Genomic DNA, 18,693 nt, shown 5'->3' with positions numbered 1-18,693 from the left:
ACGATTCTAAAACTTGTTCAGTTAATTGACACTGACATTCTTCAATACATTGACGAGCGACTGAGCATGTGCTTAGGGCACCCATAGGTAAATACTCCTCAAAGGTTACATTAGTCTTGCTCCATGACAGTTTTATCTACTGGCATCATCAAATATTTCTATGCTTTTTAATCTACTACAAATGGAAATACAGACCCAGCCACTGTCCTAGTACTTCTCTGTTAAAAAGAATTAAGTCGGGGCGCCTGGGTGGCTCAGTGGGTTAAAGCCTCTGCCTTCAGCTCAGGTCATGATCTCAGAGTCCTGGGATTGAGCCCCATATCGGGCTCTCTGCTCAGCGGGGAGCCTGCTTCTCCTTTTCTCTCTCTGCCTGCCTCTTTGCCTACTTGTGATCTCTGTCTGTCAAATAAATAAATAAAATCTTAAAAAAAAAAAGAATTAAGTCAATGAAAAAATATTCATATCATTGCATCACCTTCTCTCTTATCCTATTCTTTTCTGTTCTTAACTCCAACAGGTGCATACATACATATCTTAAGTTTATCAGTTCAAGTCTCTTAAACATAGATTGAAAATGCAATATGTTTTCAGAATAGCTGTGGGTTACAGAAAAATATGACATGGATTATTTGAAATGTAACACACTTTATCAGACATGGTTTACAAAGACGTCAAATTATTATTTGAAATCTGGGCTAAACAACAGTTTCACCAGTAAACTATTAGTATTTAGTTTCTGCAAATTTACCAAGGTTCTCTGACTGAAGAGAAGTATAAATACCTACTCAATTCATATACTTCCTACCCTTTATTTTTGAGTAACGCCATTTATGACAATAGATAAGGCTTATTAGAACATGTTAGATGGTAACTAGACTATCGTGGTGATCATTCTGCAATGTATACAAATGTCAAATCTCTGTTTTGTACACCTGAAACTAATAAAATACTGTATGTCAATTATATCACAATTAGAAAAAAATTCTCCCTGCTTCGGTACTAAAAAGACCCAAAGAACAAAAAGCGTGTTAACATTAATTTGAGGGGCATAAGAGCGACATATTGTTTCCTGTGTGCAAGGGAAGAAAGGCTGAAAACAGTAGTTCCAAAGACCTGGGCATTAAGGAAAATAATGTGAAATGGCAGCTCTTATATTTAAGTTAGATGCAAGAATTTACAAAACCATGGAAACTTACCTGCCAGAACACAGCTTTTAGGCACTCAATCACCTAGATTATTATTACCAAAGCAGATCCCCTGGTTTACCTTTCCCTATTTCCATTAGGACAATAGAAAAAGAATTCAATCTATATAAACACATGCCTTGCTTGGTATGCAGAATATACAAAATACAGAACCTTACACTCTTCCTCAATAGTAAAGAGGAGATGTCTGCTATCTTTTGGGGGTGTTGGTAGCTCTGTATCTTGGGGCAAGGAATCGCTGAGATTGCCTATTGCTGCTAGAACTTTTGAAGTTTTTCAAAAAGAACTGGTGTGATGGACAAAGGCTGCCTTCATGGGAACCCCATTAGGTGATGGTGATTAACCAGTGAAAGAAGCCAAGAACCTAACCAAAGCAGTGTAGGCAAATTTGAAGAATGAAAGAGAAACAAAATGTATGTACGTGTGTTTTAATAGTAAATCTATGTATAGGTTACCCTAGTACACCTATACTACATTACAGGGTTGTTTTGTAATTATGCTGGCATTTCTCTTTCCCTTGGCAATTGTAGCAGCAATCTGGTCTTTCCACCATTATTTTCAATTTTTGAAGTTTTAGGGGAGAATGTGAGGAAGTAAATGGTTAATTCAGGTGTGTATCTAAAATAATATAAAAACCTTGAGAAAGAGCATAAGTAGTTGATATAAAAAAGGCAAACAGCCTATCTACTACACACTGTAGTGTGATATAATAAAGCTATTACAAATATCAACCATATTAGCAGGTTGTTCTTAGAAACCGGTTAAAGTAACTATAGATTGTTGAAGGGAACAAGAATAAATAAGGAGGAGGGGATTTGATTATACATTAAAAGGGAGTGATGAATTAAAAATATTATTCATAGTCTAGTGGGAATTCTTGGTTTAAAAAAAGTGGAAATTCCTAAGAAGTTCTCTTATTTTAAAACAAATTCTGACTAGACCATGAGTACAATTTTTAAATTCATCCTTATAGGACAAAGGGAACCTGGTGAGATATATCTTTATTACATATACCAACCTATGCTGAAAACTCTTTCTTTTGGATGTGATCTTGGGAAAATTACTTAGTGTTCATCTGTAAAATGAGGATAATTATACTACTTCATTAGGCTAGTATAACAAATGCAATGCCAAGCAAGTAGAACAGATCCTGGTACAAAGAAAAGTTCTCAAAAACTGTTCAGGACTATCATTGTTAATGACGGTCTGCCTTATGGGCCATCATGATATAGTGATTTTTTGGTGTGGGGTGCAGGAATAGTGTACAATTCTCCAAATAATTCTGGTCAAATTTGATATTTACATACATAAATTCCAATTTAAATTTGGAAGCAGGGACGCCTGGGTGGCTCAGTTGGTTAAGCCGCTGCCTTTGGCTCGGGTCATGATCCCAGGGTCCTGCGATCGAGTCCCGCATTGGGCTCCTTGCTCGGCAGGGAGCCTGCTTCTCTTGCTGCCTCTGCCTGCCTCTCTGCCTGCTTGTGTGTACTCTCGCTCTCTCTGGCAAATAAATAAAATCTTAAAAAAAATAAAATAAAAAATAAATTTGGAAGCAAAGGTCTCCAGATCCCTTTCTAATCAACCTGCCATCACATGTCTCTCTCTCTCTGTGTGTGTTCTTCTTTCACGAGATAACAGAATCATCTTATAGTCTTTAAAGGCACTGATGCTAAAGTCTTTTAAAATAAACATTAAAAACACACAGATATTTTGATCTATTAAATTTAGGCTGCAGCACCATTAGCCAACAAGTCCATCTATCTTCTACCACATTTTAAAGAAGCTTTCCTAAATAACCCAGCAACCTGACCACAGAAGCACACATCGAAGCACACAGCCCTCTGGCTCTCAGCTCACTGAGTCAGCTCCTCCAGCCCTGGTTTTCCTTTTTCCATGAAACACCTGAAAGCATTCAGTTACTGGCAAGTTTTGCTATAAATACCAAACAGAAGGTAGTGGGAGTGACTATACCCTTATGCTATCTGGCTCACTACTGTATTTAGATAATTTTCATTTAAATGAAGATGATTTTAAAGATTTTAGTTTTAAGTAAAAATGAAGATGATTTTAATGTAAAGACTTACAGCCCTTCTCAGAAAAGATCAGAGATAATAGAGTAGGATTTAAAATCCTGGTAATTCCAATGGTTTCAGGATGGACTGCCTTGGCAAATCACCCTTAACAAAGTTATTTAACTTCTCTGAGCATCAATTTCTTTGTCTCTTTTTAAAAAAGCAGCAGAGAGCTATAATCAAAACACCAGAAAATAGCAGTTCTGGCTTTGCTGTAAAATTTGGAAAATTTAGGCAAGTCAGTTTAATTTTTGATACTTCTTATTTGTAATATTCTCATAAAAGCTAAAAAAAATTAAGTTTTCCTTTGGCACATCCAGCACAGAAAGTATGTCATTTCACTGACAACATTTTACAAATATATATTACAGTTAACACAATCAAGAAGAGGGTTTCAAAGGTGAATGGCAAGAATAATCAATTCTGTAATTATTCAATTTACAAATTAGAATTTTTAAAGCAGATTTTAAAAACTGAGATATGCGCAGTAATTTTTACTTGTATTTTTGTTCAGTAGGATGGAAATGGAAATACTAGTAACAGTGACATATTAAAAGGAACCATTACAAAAATATCTCAAACTAAAAAAAATGACTGAAATTATCTTGATATATAATTTCAAATGGGTACAAAAGAAAGGAGAGTATATTTTGACTTCAAGCAGGGAAAAGGGTTACACAACTATGCCTTTCTTCTGTGAAAGATTCCCTAGGACATGGGTAGTCAAGACTACAGTGTTTCCATAATTTAAATGATGGCTCATATAATGGTACGTTTCTATAAAATAAGGGGCATAAAAAAGCTTTAGAGTAAATGACTATGATAAAGCAAGGAACAGACCTATTTCCTTGAGTCCTCAAATTGTTGTTTACTTTATAAACAGTAACTAATGCCCTGTTCTTGTAAGGTGTTATTTTTATTCAGACACTTTTACTTTAAGCGACTTGCCTAGCACCTTATACTAAAACAAGAGCAGAGCTGGATTTATGGCAAGAGATGGTGGTACTGAGTCCCACACATAGACACAAGGTCAGGCTCATGTCCCATGAGGGCAGTAGTATAATTTTCAATCAGCCAGCAGGGCTGCAGCTTGGCAAACTGCTTGAACCAATATTTTTTTAAGGCCAACAATATCCACGTTATCAAATGAGAGAAATAGGGTACAATTATAAACTCAATCAGCCACAGAAAATTTTATCAACTCTTGATTTTCTCCCCAAAATTTCCATTGGCAACCCTCATATTCTTTTCTCTTCCTGGCTTGTTTATTTTTATCACAATCTTATAAATTGCAGGAATGAGAGGATTTAGGATACAAAGCTGGTTGCCATCTCTTTACAATAAAACTTTTTACCAGGTGGCTTCTGGTAAAAAGTCAACTCAACATTTAAGATGATCATAACTAAAAATTTATAATACATAAAATTCCACCACCAATGTCTGACTATAGAGGAGTCATTAAACAAACTATGCAGCCATTAGAAATGATGTTGAAAAAAACATTTAGTGTTAAAAAATATTTAATGTTATAAATTATTAGGTTAAGACGTTTATGAAATAACGATAAAACTCTGCAAAAGAAAAAAGTGAGGGAGCAAGTATGTATAGGTATAAATGTACAAAAGAGCTTTTTGAGCTTCCATGGACAAAAAAGAACAAAACACAATTATTGTACTCTAGCTAGTAAATTTGATTTTGTAGGAAAAAGGGTTAGTGACTCTAAAATGACATCAGGAATATGCTATGATTGAGGAAATGGTAAATATGTTTTGATTAATGAGAGTGAGGTTTTTCACAGGTAGAGAAAGGAGTTACAAGTTTAAAAAGAGTGAAATGAACTTTTTGGTATTGGAGTGAAATTGGAGGTATTAGAAATGAACTCACAGTTTTGTAAATACAAATATTCTCACACACAGATATACATATGCACTGAGATAAGTAGATATGCAAATGAATATAGATGTCTGTCTATGCACACTTACATTTCCTAGCTTTGTCCAGTGAGTAGGCCTAAGAGGCAAAGATACCCAGGGAGTGATGGAGTCAACAAGCCTGCAAATGAGTTCTCTAAACTATTCTCTAATAAAAAGAACCAGGGCTCTTTGGAAACATTGCTGATTCCAGGGCTAGGGCAGGGAAAGGTACAAGACAGAAGATTGAAAGGTGATGTTAAAATAATAATGTGGGCATGTCAAAGGGGTATAAAGCCAGTGTGAGAGGCCCCAGTGGTTGATGCTGAGACAATCTGTGCAGCAAAATAGCAAAGGATTTTACCCAACAGAATAAAACAAACATTCATGAGTCTATACTTATATAAATAAATACGTGAATAAAATAAATAAATAGGGAAGAACAGGTTTTTCCTTCTAGAATTCCAGGAAAAGTGGAAACAGAAAATCAGAATAGCAACAACGTCTCCAGACAAAATGTGGGAAAGTATGATAAGAAATAGGATATTTGTATAATCTCAAATCTCAAAGCATCTCCCCACAAAATACGTATTAATTGTAAAAGAAAAGGCAAAGAAGTAACTACAGTGGAGTAATGTAACTACAGTGACTATATATACATATTCAATCTAATTATGAAGAAACACTAGGCAAACTCAAATTGAGAGACAGTTCTATAAAATAACTGGTCAGTACTCTTGAAAAGGGCCAAGATCATGAAAGTCAAGAGACTAAGGAGAAATGACTACTAAATGCAATGGTGGTTTCTTCCACAAAGCAGGAAATATTTTCCAATGGGCAAAAGACAGTAACTTCAACAAATGGTGCTGGGAAACATTGAGAGCAATATGCAAAGGAATGAAACTTGACCACTTTCTTACACCATACACACAAATAAATTCAAAATGGATTAAAGACCTAAATGTAAAACCTGAAACCATAAAATTCCTGCATAGCCAATAACTTCTCTGACATTGACCACAGTAACTTTTTTCTAGATAGGTTCCCCAAGGCAAAGAAAAGCAAAAGCAAAAATAAACTATTGGGACTGTATAAAAGTAAAAAGCTTCTGTACAGTGAAGGAAATAATCAATAAATCAAAAAGGCAATCTACAGAATGAGAGAAGATAGTTACAAGCATATTTGATAAAGGATTAGTATCCAAAATATATAAAGAACTTATATAAACCAATACCCCCAAAACAAATAATCCAATTAAAATGGGCAGAAGACATAAAGAGACATTTTTTCAAATAAAACAGAAATGGCCAAGAAACACATAAAAAGATGCTCATCATCACTTATCATCATGAAAATTCAAATAAAAACTACAATGCAATATCACCTTACACCTTTAGAATGGCTAAAATCAACAACACAAGGAACAACAGATGTTGGTGAAGTTGTGGAGAAAAAGTAACCCTCTGGCACCATTGACGTGGGAATGCAAACCGATGGAGCCACTGTGGAAAACAGTATGGAGGTTCCTCAAAATGTTAAAAATAGAACTACCCTATAATCCAGCAATCACACTACTGAGTATTTACCCAAAGAATACAAAAAACACTAATTCAAAGGATGCATGTACCCCTATGTTTATAGCACCATTATTTACAATAGCAAGACATGGAAGTCACCCAAATGTCCACTCATAATTGAATGGACAAAGAAATTGTGGGGTATGTGTGTCCATGTCTTCCTAGAGAGGAAAACCATGTGCTGGTTACAAAAGGATGTCTAAAAATATCTGTGTTTAGTATAGCTTTACCTCCCTAATTTCTGAAAGTTTGTACTTTATTTTATGAAATATTCCTATCTTTTAAACGGTATAATCTAATTTTTTATGATAATAAAAATGTTAGAAGCTAATTTTAAAACATTTAAACATTTTAGAAAAGCATAAAGAAGAAATTAAAAACCACCCACAATCCTTCTAGAGAGATGGTTACTGTTCACCTTTTGGTGGACACTATTCAGCATCTTCTCTCTAGATATATTTGTACATATAGATATAGATGTTTTACATACATGCAGAATTTACAGATGAAATCGTAAACTTTACAGCATTCTATAAATGGAAAGATACTTAGGTTTTTTACAAGATACTTAGGTTCTTTAATTTTTAAATGATGCCATAATGTACCTCCATGTACAGAGACCTATTTTCTCTACCTTAAAAACACCCTAAGTTTTTGGGAAAATTTTAAAATTGTTTTTCATTACCCAAGTGTCAAATAAAGGTAAAATGTAGAAAAATTAAATCTCTCATTATGTCACTCCCTTGGGAGTACTTCCCCAACACTGCTTCTCTCCCAATCATCTCTTAGTAAATGGCAGCTCCATCCCTCCATTTGCTCAGGAGACTATCCCTGGAAACTTCTCTGGCTCCTCACTTTCCCTAAAAACTCTTTTCAAATTCATTAGCAGATTCTGTTAATTCTGAAAATAAATAAATAAATAAATAAATACATACATACAGGAAACCAGTCAATTCTAACCAGTCTCACACATATCAACATGGTCCAGCCACCATCACTTCATGCTTAGCCCTAAAGCATTCAAAGTATGAAAAGTTTCATTGATAGGGTTTCAGATTCCACATTGCAACTAACCTTCAAGAAAAACCGCATGTCATTTCCATGTAGTGTCAAAAAAGAACATCCACAATTACCTGAAAAGGCTATAAAAACACTCTTCCCTTTTCAAACTACATGTCCTTGTGAGGCTGACTTTTTTTCATATACTTCATACTTTTTTTCATAACACTGTAACAGACTGATTGCAAAAGGAGATATATGAATCTTGCTGACTTCTATTAAGCTAGATATTAAAGATATTTGCAAACATGTAAAATAATTCTATACTTTTCATTAGTTTTCTTTATTGTCTTGGAAAATAGTTACTTTTCTTGAAAAATCATGTTATTTCTATTAACACATAATGTGTCCATTATTATTAGTTTTATTTATTTATTTATTTATTTATTTTTTAAGATTTTATTTATTTATTTGACAGACAGATCACAAGTAGGCAGAGAGGCAGGCAGAGAGAGAAGGGAGGAAGCAGGCTCCCTGCTGGGCAGAGAGCCTGATGCGGGGCTCGATCCCAGGACGCTGGGATCATGACCTGAGCCGAAGGCAGCGGCTTTAACCCACTGAGCCACCCAGGCGCCCCTATTATTAGTTTTAAATAACACAATAAATACTTGCGACTTTTTCAGTTTTAATTAACATGGTAAATATTCATAGATATAACGAACAGAATCACTGCTTTAGCAGCTTCCCTCTCAGAGTAAAATCCCAAATCCTTAGTGGTTTACAAACTCCCTACCCTGACCTGACCCCATTTTCTCTGAGAAAATAATCTCCACATCCACTTTTTTTTTTTTTTAAAGACTTTATTTATTTATTTGACACAGAGAGATCACAAGTAGGCAGAGAGGCAGGCAGAGAGAGAAGGGGAAGCAGGCTCCCCGCTGAGCAGAGCCTGATGTGGGGCTCAATCCCAGGACCCTGAGATCATGACCTGAGCTGAAAGCAGAGACTTAACCCACTGAGCCACCCAGGCGCCTCCACTTCTTTTTGACTTCATTTCTAGTGCCCCTGTCCATCTTCTTTACAATGGTCTCCTTTATTTTTCTTCGACTACACCAAGTAAGTTCCTACATGAGAAACTTGGTACTAGCTTTCCATAGTACTAGCTTTCCATAGTTTTTGGAGTATACTCCCTCAGATAATCCTATGGCTCACTCTCTTCTTTCAATTCTTTCTTTAATGTTACCTTATAAGCAAGATAGTCCTGGAACACATTTAAAGTAGTGCAGAACAATACTTTCCATCTTTCTATTTCCTTTATTATACTTTATTACTTAAAAAAAAAAACAACCCAACACAGTTATCACTCCGACTTATATTTTTAATTGTCTTTTCCATCTCAAGTGAAAGCCCATAACAGCAGGCAGTCTTTTATTTATTTATTTTTTGACCTATAATGTATTATTTGCCCCAGAGGTACAGGTCTGTGATTCATCAGTCTTACACATCTCACAGTACTTACCATAGCACATACCCCACCCCCATGTCCATAACCCAGCCACCCTATCCCTACCTCTCACCCTCCAGCAACGCTCAGTTTGTTTCCTGAGATTAAGACCCTCTTAAGGTTTGTCTTCATCCCAATCCCATCTTGTTTCATTTTTCCCTCCCTACCCCCACGATCCCTCCCTTGCCTCTCAAATTCCTCCTTCAGAGAGATCGTATGATAACTGTCTTTCTCTGAGTGACTTATTTTGCTCAGCTTAATACCTCCTAGTTCCATCCAGCAAGATTTTGTTTCTTTTGATGGAGCAGGCAGTCTTTTGTTTGTTCACTGCTATATGCTCAGTACTTAGAAAAGTAGCTGGCATCTACTTTTATTTTCAATTTTCACCTAATGGATAACTGAAATTGTAATCTTACTGCATTTATATTTGCCTTTTCCTTTGAAAGTTCTTGATTTGATTCATCAGATTTTTCTCAACAATGCAATGATAAAATAAGTCAAACGCAAGTATATTTTATCCTAATACGGGGGGAGAAAAGCAAAAACGACGGGAGAAAATATAGCTATTAGACTTTCATACCTGACATACTCTGAGCGCTTGGTCCAAGACTGTTTTGGTATCCGTGTCATAGTCTGGGCAGGGCAGCATGGTTCTGCTGAGATGTGCCTGTAGTAGGAGATGTGCTTTGGTGTGAGGGCTATCAAATGAATGAGGATTTGATTCAAAGGGAAGACATTTTGCCAGTTCACTATTCATGTGATCTTCATTATGTCTTACAGGCAAATCTGTGTATTCTTCTGCATCCTGGAAAACACACAAACACACACACACACACACACACACACATATATATATATATATATATAAATAAAATAATGTTGGATCAAAGGTATAATTAACATACTTCTTAGCTGAACTAGTGACATTTAAAACGTAGTTTAGAAAAACCATAATGTAACTAATCATGCCCTTTTAGAACTTTACTTAATTCAATACTGTTATTAATATGTATGCACAAGCTGAGGATTTTGGAGGAGAGGGGGTGGGCAGTTGGGTGAACCCGGTGGTGGGTATTAAGGAGGGCACGTATTGCATGGAGCACTGGGTGTGGTGCATAAACAATGAATGCTGGAACACTGAAAAATACAATAAAATAAAATGGAAAAAAATATGTAAGCACAAGCTAGTAATGTACAATATATCTGAAATGCATGAATGATCTTCTTATTTTTACAATCCACAAAAATAACAGAGGACCTGCTGGGCATCATACAATATGTTTAACACCGGGACCACAGCAATGAACCAGAAACTGAGAGTTCCTCAGGGACAGACAAGTTCTACAAAGTACAATGAATCTTATTATATGGTAAGTACAGAGTGCTGAAGGGACATTCAGTTTGGGGACGTACTTATTTTAGAGAGTCAGGGAAAATTTCTTGGAAACAATGACATTTAAGAGTATAGGATGAATGGAAGGAGTATGGCAGGGCTGAGGCAGGGAGGTGGAGGATAAGATTGGTGAGGTAAGAAAAGGATGAAGAGAAGAATCCTTAACTTAAAATTTACTGTAATAAGTTAGATTAAAATAAAATGATTTGAAATCGAGTTTCCAGTACCATATGTAAGGAGCTTGGAAGTCACCATTCTATCCTAACAACAAGTAAAAAGCTGAACAAATTGAAAGCTCAACAACTCTTTTTGGATCCGTAAAAGAAGAGAGGACATGGAGCAAACTGCTGCCCCCAAGACTGGAGACACAGGCCAATATCGGGAGTCATAGCTAACAGAAGAAAGTAATGATTCTAATTATAAGATAATTGATTCTAAAATTCATATGGAAATGTAAAAGACCTAGGACAACTTTGAGAACTCTGAAAAGTAACAAAGTGGGAGTTAAACAAGACCTGATTTCAAGACTTTAATTATAAAGCTTATCTAATCAACAAAGTGTTCTAGGGAATAGATCCAGAAATAAATACATACCTATATGGACAACAAATTTTTGACAAAGTGTGAAAGAGTAGTCTTTTCAAGAAATGGTAGTAGAATCATTGGGAATCTACATACAAAACGCCCCAAAACAAAGCAAATGAAACCATTCAATCTCTACTTCATCCTGTATATAAAAGTTCACTCAAAATGTATGATAGACCTAAATATAAAATCTAAACCTATAAAACTTCCAGAAGAAAAACAGGAGGACAATTCTGCTACCTAGGGTTAGGAAAATATTTCTTTGATAGGATAACTTAAAGCATGATCTTTAAAAAAAAGTGATAAATTGAGCATCAAATTAAAAATATCTGTTCTTAAAAAAAAAGACATTAAGAAAATTAAAACATAGGCCATAGACTAAAAACATCTGCAAAGCATAGATCTAATACAGGACTTACACACAGAATGTATAAACTCTCAAAACTCAAAGCGGGAATGCAAACGTCCCAGTGAAAAACAGGAAAGATTTTAATAGATGCTTTACATATCTATTTATGTATGTATCTATATGGAGTATCATTAGTTATCAGGAAAATAAAAATTAGAATGGCCAAAATTTAAATGACTAACATATCATGTACTAGCAAGAATGAAGAAAAATTGAAACTTTTCCTACACAGTTGGCAGGAATTTAAAACGTTTAAATTGCTTAGGTAAACAGTTTCATATTTTCTTAAAATTTAAACATATAACTACCATGTTCCTAGTGATTTACCTAAGAGAAAAAAGAGCATATGTCCACACAAAAATCGTACACAGTAGTTGATAGCAGTTTTACTTATATAGCAAAAAAAAAAAAAAAAAAAAAAAGGAAAAAGGAAAAAACCTAAACATCCATCAACAGATGAAGGAATAAATTATATCCATTCATCCATACAATGGATCCATGCAATGGAATTTTACTCAGCAATAAAAGGCACTATTGATACTCACCAAAATATGGATGAATCTCAGAGTAATTATGATGAAAGAAATCAGACCAAAAACAGAGTACATACACTAAGGATTTGCAAACTAATCTACAGAGACAGAAAGCAGATTGGTGGTTGTCTAGGTAGGGGTTAGGGTGGAAGGGGAGGGAGTTAAAGCTCACAGAGGGGAATGAGATAACTTTTGATTTGCTTTTGATAGGTACAGAATTCCTGCCTAGGAAATAAAACTGTGTGATGGAATCCCTTTAGACTGTATAATTTGGAATTCAATTATATGAAACAATTAGAGTATTCTATACCTATATATGTTTTCATCTTTCCTTGCTTGACCTACAATTTCAGAAACCTGTGCCTTTACTGTATGTTGAGTATACTACAAGACTACTAAAAACATAATTACATCTTTACGATGAAAATTCAGACTATATTAATAGGTAAATTCTTATTTCAAAAACCAAATGGAATAAATTCATTTAAACAAATATTCTTTGATTATCTGCCTTATGAGAAAGACATACATTATTCAACCGATCATGTAAATAAATGCAAATTTAATAAGGTGACAAGTGCTACGAAGAAGAAACATAGAGAAGCATGACAGAATCTAGCCAAGGAATTTGACTGAGTTAGGAAGGTCATAAAGGATTCCTGAAGAAAAAGGCAGATAAGATACAAAGATCAGCAGATATTAACTAGATGAAGAGAGAAATGAAGTGTTCTAGGAACAGTATATACACAAAAACCCTAGAGTGGGAAGGAAAATCATGAGTTCAAGAGACTAAAAAATAGGTCTTAAAATAACTTCAATTGATTCAATACAGTATGCTGAAAAAATATTTTATTTATTTTATTTTATTTTTCTTAAAGATTTTATTTATTTATTTGACAGACAGAGATCACAAGTAGGCAGAGAGGCAGGCAGAGAGAGAGAGAGGAGGGAGCAGGCTCCCTGTGGAGCAGAGAGCCCGATGTGGGGCTCGATCCCAGGAATCTGAGATCATGACCGGAGCCGAAGGCAGAGGCTTTAACCCACTGAGCCACCCAGGCGCCTCTGAAAAAATATTTTAAATGAAAAGCTGAAATATTCTGTTTGACTGAACTAGATAATATTTTAAAATTATGTTTCATCTTATTTTGTTTTGCCTTAGTCAAAAATATTACAGCTATTCTACACTATTTTAAATGCTATTTTCACCTTTTTGACTGCTTTGTGTAAAGATGTGTATGCTGACATATTAGCAATTAATCATTTTTTGCCCCTATGTGTCATGTTGGTTTTCCTTTCATATGTCATTTCAGTTCTTTCCTGTCTGTTCTCTCTGAAGTCATCTAAAGAAGGACCAGTTGTACATGAGTTTTATTATTTTTGGTTTCAGGTGAATTTTAGGACCGAAGCATCATCATGTAATGGCTGATCCATCTCAACATAGTATCTGAGTTCCATCCAAATCCCTATCAGTGACTATCCACCTATTCCAGGCTTGCCAAATGGTTAAGAAAAAATGAACAGCAGGTAAGAACGAAGATGGTTCAGAAATCTAAAATGTGACCTTTTCCTTCCAGGAAATTAAAATTATATTGGGGGAAAATTTATATAAATAATTACGTTAAGTGTAGAATAAAATATTATTTAGGGAAGAGCACTGGAGTGAATTGGGTGTGCTGGAAAGTTTCCCAAAAAAGACAGTGTTTGTTCTAGGCTTAGAACAATTTGTAGAAGAGCACAGAGGGAGAGAGATTCCTTGCATTCCATGCAGAGAAAATAGTATGAGCAGATCTATAAAACAGATAAGGAGGGGTCTGAGGTTTAAGCCCCAGGGATGAAGAGAATGATGATGCTATTAATAGCAGAGAAGTTGGGAACACTCAGTGAGTTGGAGCTTTCTGTCAAGCACGCAAAATACACTTAAAGAGAGGGCAATAATCTGGATAGTTGGTGGAGGTGGAGGGAGAGAAATAAGCTTTAAATCCGTTTCATGGTCTAACATTTTATTCATATTTAGATTTCTTTCTACTGTTCATTAAATACAACTTCTGATCTTCTAGCAGAAGAAAATCAAATAGTTATTTTAATACTGCAAACTGAATTCGCTCTCTAGGCTTTGGATAGGTAAGAAACAGGATTAGGCTTACAAATTATATGAAAAGTTCAATTAAAGAAAAATTATATGGAAAGTAAGAATTTGGCCTAAAAGCACTAACTGTAGTATTATCTAAGTAATCTACTCCCCTCAGTACAATATTATTCAAATTTGATTATACGCTTTACCCACCAATCCCCAGCACACACACAGAGGTAGGGAGGGAGAGAGAAACAGGGAGAGAGAGACAGAGGGAGACTGACCGATTAATAAAAATATAAACTGGGCATTTCCCAGCCTCAAATACCTCTGTAAGTGTGAACATCTTTCTGTATTCCGTGGTTCCAGCATCGGAAGAAGCACATGATACACACCTTCATAAAGCATGACTTCTAATGAAACCAACTCCTTCATTTGGTGCTAAACTAAAGAAACAATGATCTGCCCCAATGCTAAAGGAAAAATTAGTGGCGTTGAACTCACTGAGAAGGAGTATATCTAAATAGGACTGACTACTTACAGTCATGCTTATTGTACTTTTGGGGTCATTTTCAGGTAAATTTGATCATCAGTGCTTTTTGTTATATTTGCTTTCTTTAGAATCTAAACTCCATGTAAGACGTGATTCCACTGTTCTCCAAACCATGCCAATTCTGCTTGAATTACCCGATTTATTGCTTTAATCCTCTGCTTCAGTAGGATTGTGAATTTGCTCACTGCCAGCAGTATCAGTATCACATGAGTCTGCTAACAGCTGAGTACATTTTAGGCTGGAAAAAATGTCGTGCAGAAGAGAGATCTTTCTAAGTCTAATAAGGGGACCATCGGATCTTTACTGTAGACTACCCAAAGACAGTGACCTCATGAAAAAATTCGGGAATACCTTTTCTATTTTGTTTAAAAGATTTTATTTATTTATTTGATGCAGAGAGAGAGAGGGCCAGAGAGACAAGTGAGGGAAACAGCAGAGGGAGAAGAAGCAGACTCCCCACAGAGCAAGGAGACAGATGTGGGACTTGATCTCAGGACCCTGAGATCATGACCTCAGCTGAAGGCAGATGCTTAACCAAATGAGCCACCCAGGTGCTGAATTTCTCAGTGCATGAAGCAATCTTTCTTAACTCAGGATTCTTTAATTTCTTTGCAAAAAACTATTCACTTTCATTTTTACTAAAGTAAATAATATATTACCACGATGGACATGGTCTTAATATGCTGAGTCATTTGTTTACCCAATTTTTATTCAGCATACTTTATAATTGGGTATACAATGGTAAATAAAACCAGGGGCATGACCACCTACTTTCACAAAGCTTTATAGTCCAGTGAGGGAGCCTGATCTTAATCAAAATTGACCACAGATAATGTAAAATGACAACTGACAAGTATAAGGAAGAGGAGGTTCAAATGACAGTAGGGCAGGTAAGGTATCTTTGAGGAGTTTAGAAGACTGGACTGAAAGAAAGTAAAAAAAATCTGTTTTTTAGATAAAGAAATATGACTGATAAGGTTCAAATGTGGATTGCAAAAAGGGACACTGACTCTTATTAGAGGAAAACACAAGCTAGAATGCTTACACAGAATTTATTATTTAATATATGCTTTTGATAAGCAGTGTATTTTTCATTATTAAATTTGACACATGCTTTTGATCTTGATGAAGTCTCTGAACTTTTGGGACTTCATCAAGATCAAAAGCTTCTGCACAGCAAAGGAAACAGTCAACAAAACAAAGAGACAACCCATGGAATGGGAGAAGATATTCGCAAATAACACTACAGACTGGGCTGATATCCAAGATCTATAAAGAACTCCTCAAACTCAACACTCAAAAAACAGATAATCACATCAAAAAATGGGCAGAAGACATGAACAGACACTTCTCCAAAGAACACATAAAAATGGCTAACAGACACATGAAAAAATGTTCATCATCACTAGCTATCAGGGAGATTCAAATCAAAACCACATTGAGATACCACCAGTTAGAACGGCCAAAATTAACAAGACAGTAAACAACAAGTGTTGGAGAGGATGTGGAGAAAAGGGAACCCTCTTACACTGTTGGTGGGAATGCAAGTTGGTGCAGCCACTTTGGAAAACAGTGTGGAGATTCCTTAAGAAATTAAAAATAGAGCTACCCTATGATCCTGCAATTGCACTACTGGGTATTTACCCCAAGGATACAGATGTAGTGAAAAGAAGGGCCATCTGTACCCCAATGTTTATAGCAGCAATGGCCACAGTTGCCAAACTGTGGAAAGAGCCAAGATGCCCTTCAACAGACAAATGGATAAAGAAGATATAGTTCATATATACAATGGAATATTATGCCTCCATCAGAAAGGATGAATGACCAACTTTTGTATCAACACAGACGGGACTGGAGGAGATTATGCTGAGTGAAATAAGTCAAGCAGAGAGAGTCAAATATCATATGGTTTCACTTATCTGTGGAGCATAAGGAATAACATGGAGGACATGGGGAGATGGAGAGGAGAAGTGAGTTGGGGGAAATTGGAGGGGGAGACAAACCATGAGAGACTGTGGACTCTGAGAAACAAACTGAGGGTTTTGGAGAGGAGGGGGGTGGGAGGGTGGGTAAGCCTGGTGGTGGGTATTAAGGAGGGCATGTATTGAAAGGAGCACTGGGTGTGATGCATGAACAATGATCTTGGAACACTGAAAAAATAAAGTTAAAAAAAATTTGACACATGCAATATTTTTGAGATCTTCAAAGGAGGTGGTATTTGATTTATAAATATTTCATAACCAATAACAGTTTCTGTAGTTAAAAATTATCCATAACTAACTGACATCTCATCAAAAGTAATTACTTCCTTTGAGGATCCTCTCCTTTCCTACTTCCAGTGTTTGAATTAAAGGGGAACCTGAAAAATGTAGTAAGTAATTAATCCCCTTAGAAATGCTGTAGGTTGTGAGGGTGGGATGGGATGGTGTGACAAGGTAGAGAAAACACTGCATCTGGGAACTGATACAACAGGTGGATTTTCAGCTCTGCCATTTACAAGCTATGTGACCCTCTGAAAGTAACTAAACCTACCTAAACCCAAATCCCTTACCTTAAATTGGGATTTGGTGGGAAGATTCCGTGTGATAGTGTTCATGAAACACTCAAACACTATATGTCTTGGTATAAATGTTAGGAGCTATGATAATAATGATCGCCACATCTGATACCACACAGGATGTTAGCTGAAGTTGAAGATCCCATTATTTGAGTTTTATTCTACAAGTTTTCAGTTGTAAATCTTTGTTTACAATTATGTAAATATACTTCACTAACTAAAATAACATTTAATTAACTCGCTTTTAAAGATATCATGATTCTTAAATATGATTCAAGGAAACAAAATTGTTTTTTTTTTAAAGTGATGCTCTCCTAGTAGTGGCACCTTCATTTCATCCAAATAATCACACAATTTTTATGTAATTGTGTTACAGAAAACACTGGTTCTTTGAAAGACAATGTTCTCATAATACAAGAGACAGTCAAATTAAAGATAAAATATTCAGGAATTGTATCCTCTTGAACCATAGATTTGATATTGCAGGCTTTAATCTCCAGTCTCCAATTAGGTTTCCTTTAAATCCATATTAATTAAATGTTCACAAAATCACATCAGTGTGTGATAAGGAAATATGCTCTTTTCAGTGTACCTGGTGAGCTAACTCAAAATATTGTGGAAAGACAGGGAAAAGGAATGAATGACATATATTACACACCTGGTGCAACTTTTCCAAAGAAGTACTACAGTTATATTACTCTGAAACCCTATAGTATTTTCTAGTTGAAATTCAAGTAGGGATATGGTGGCTGGGTGATGGACATCGGGGAGTATGTGCTATGGTGAGTGTTGTGAATTGTGTAAGACTGAGGATTCACAGACCTGTATCCCTGGGGCAAATAATACATTATATGTTAATTAAAAAAAAAACTTGAGTGCTATGAATTCCAAGAATAAAACTGAAAACATGGATTTCAAATTTGTTAGAATAAATAAAGAATATTCTTGGTATATAATTCTGTGTGCATGTGTGTTTTGATTATGGACTGGACAAGCAATCTGAAATGAAGACTGACTGAAGACAACTGCTACTTAATCCTCATTTTCTCTGCCAGACCCTCCTGTAAAAACCATCCTCATTTATTCCTGTAATTCCAGTTCACAATTTTTCTAAGCTCTTTAGAATGTGGTGGCATGTTTGTCTCACCACTTTACTTGGCTCTTAGCTCCTTCAAGTATTTTATTTTAGATGTTTCAGAATACTTAGAAAAGAGATTTTGTACTTAGTTTAGATTGATTAGAAAAGCAGCAATCCCAGGATCAGCAGAGAGAGCTAGTAAAATAATCAAAATCCCTGCTTAAAAACAAACAAGCACACAAAAACC

The 18,693-nt window shown here is 35.5% G+C and overlaps 1 protein-coding gene across 1 annotated transcript in view; it reads right to left on the bottom strand.

The window, feature by feature from the left end:
• Window positions 1-18,693, bottom strand: part of ASCC3 (activating signal cointegrator 1 complex subunit 3) — a 341,793-nt gene that overhangs the window by 17,324 nt on the left and 305,776 nt on the right. The window contains exon 38 of the mRNA XM_080806019.1: window positions 9,848-10,072. Coding sequence (XP_080662145.1) covers window positions 9,848-10,072 — 225 coding nt within the window. The remainder of the gene's footprint in view (window positions 1-9,847; window positions 10,073-18,693) is intronic.

This window comes from Martes martes (assembly GCF_963455335.1).
Source record: "Martes martes genome assembly, chromosome: 6".
NCBI classification, from domain to species: Eukaryota; Metazoa; Chordata; class Mammalia; order Carnivora; family Mustelidae; genus Martes; species Martes martes.
This window is presented reverse-complemented; position numbering and strand designations above follow the sequence as displayed.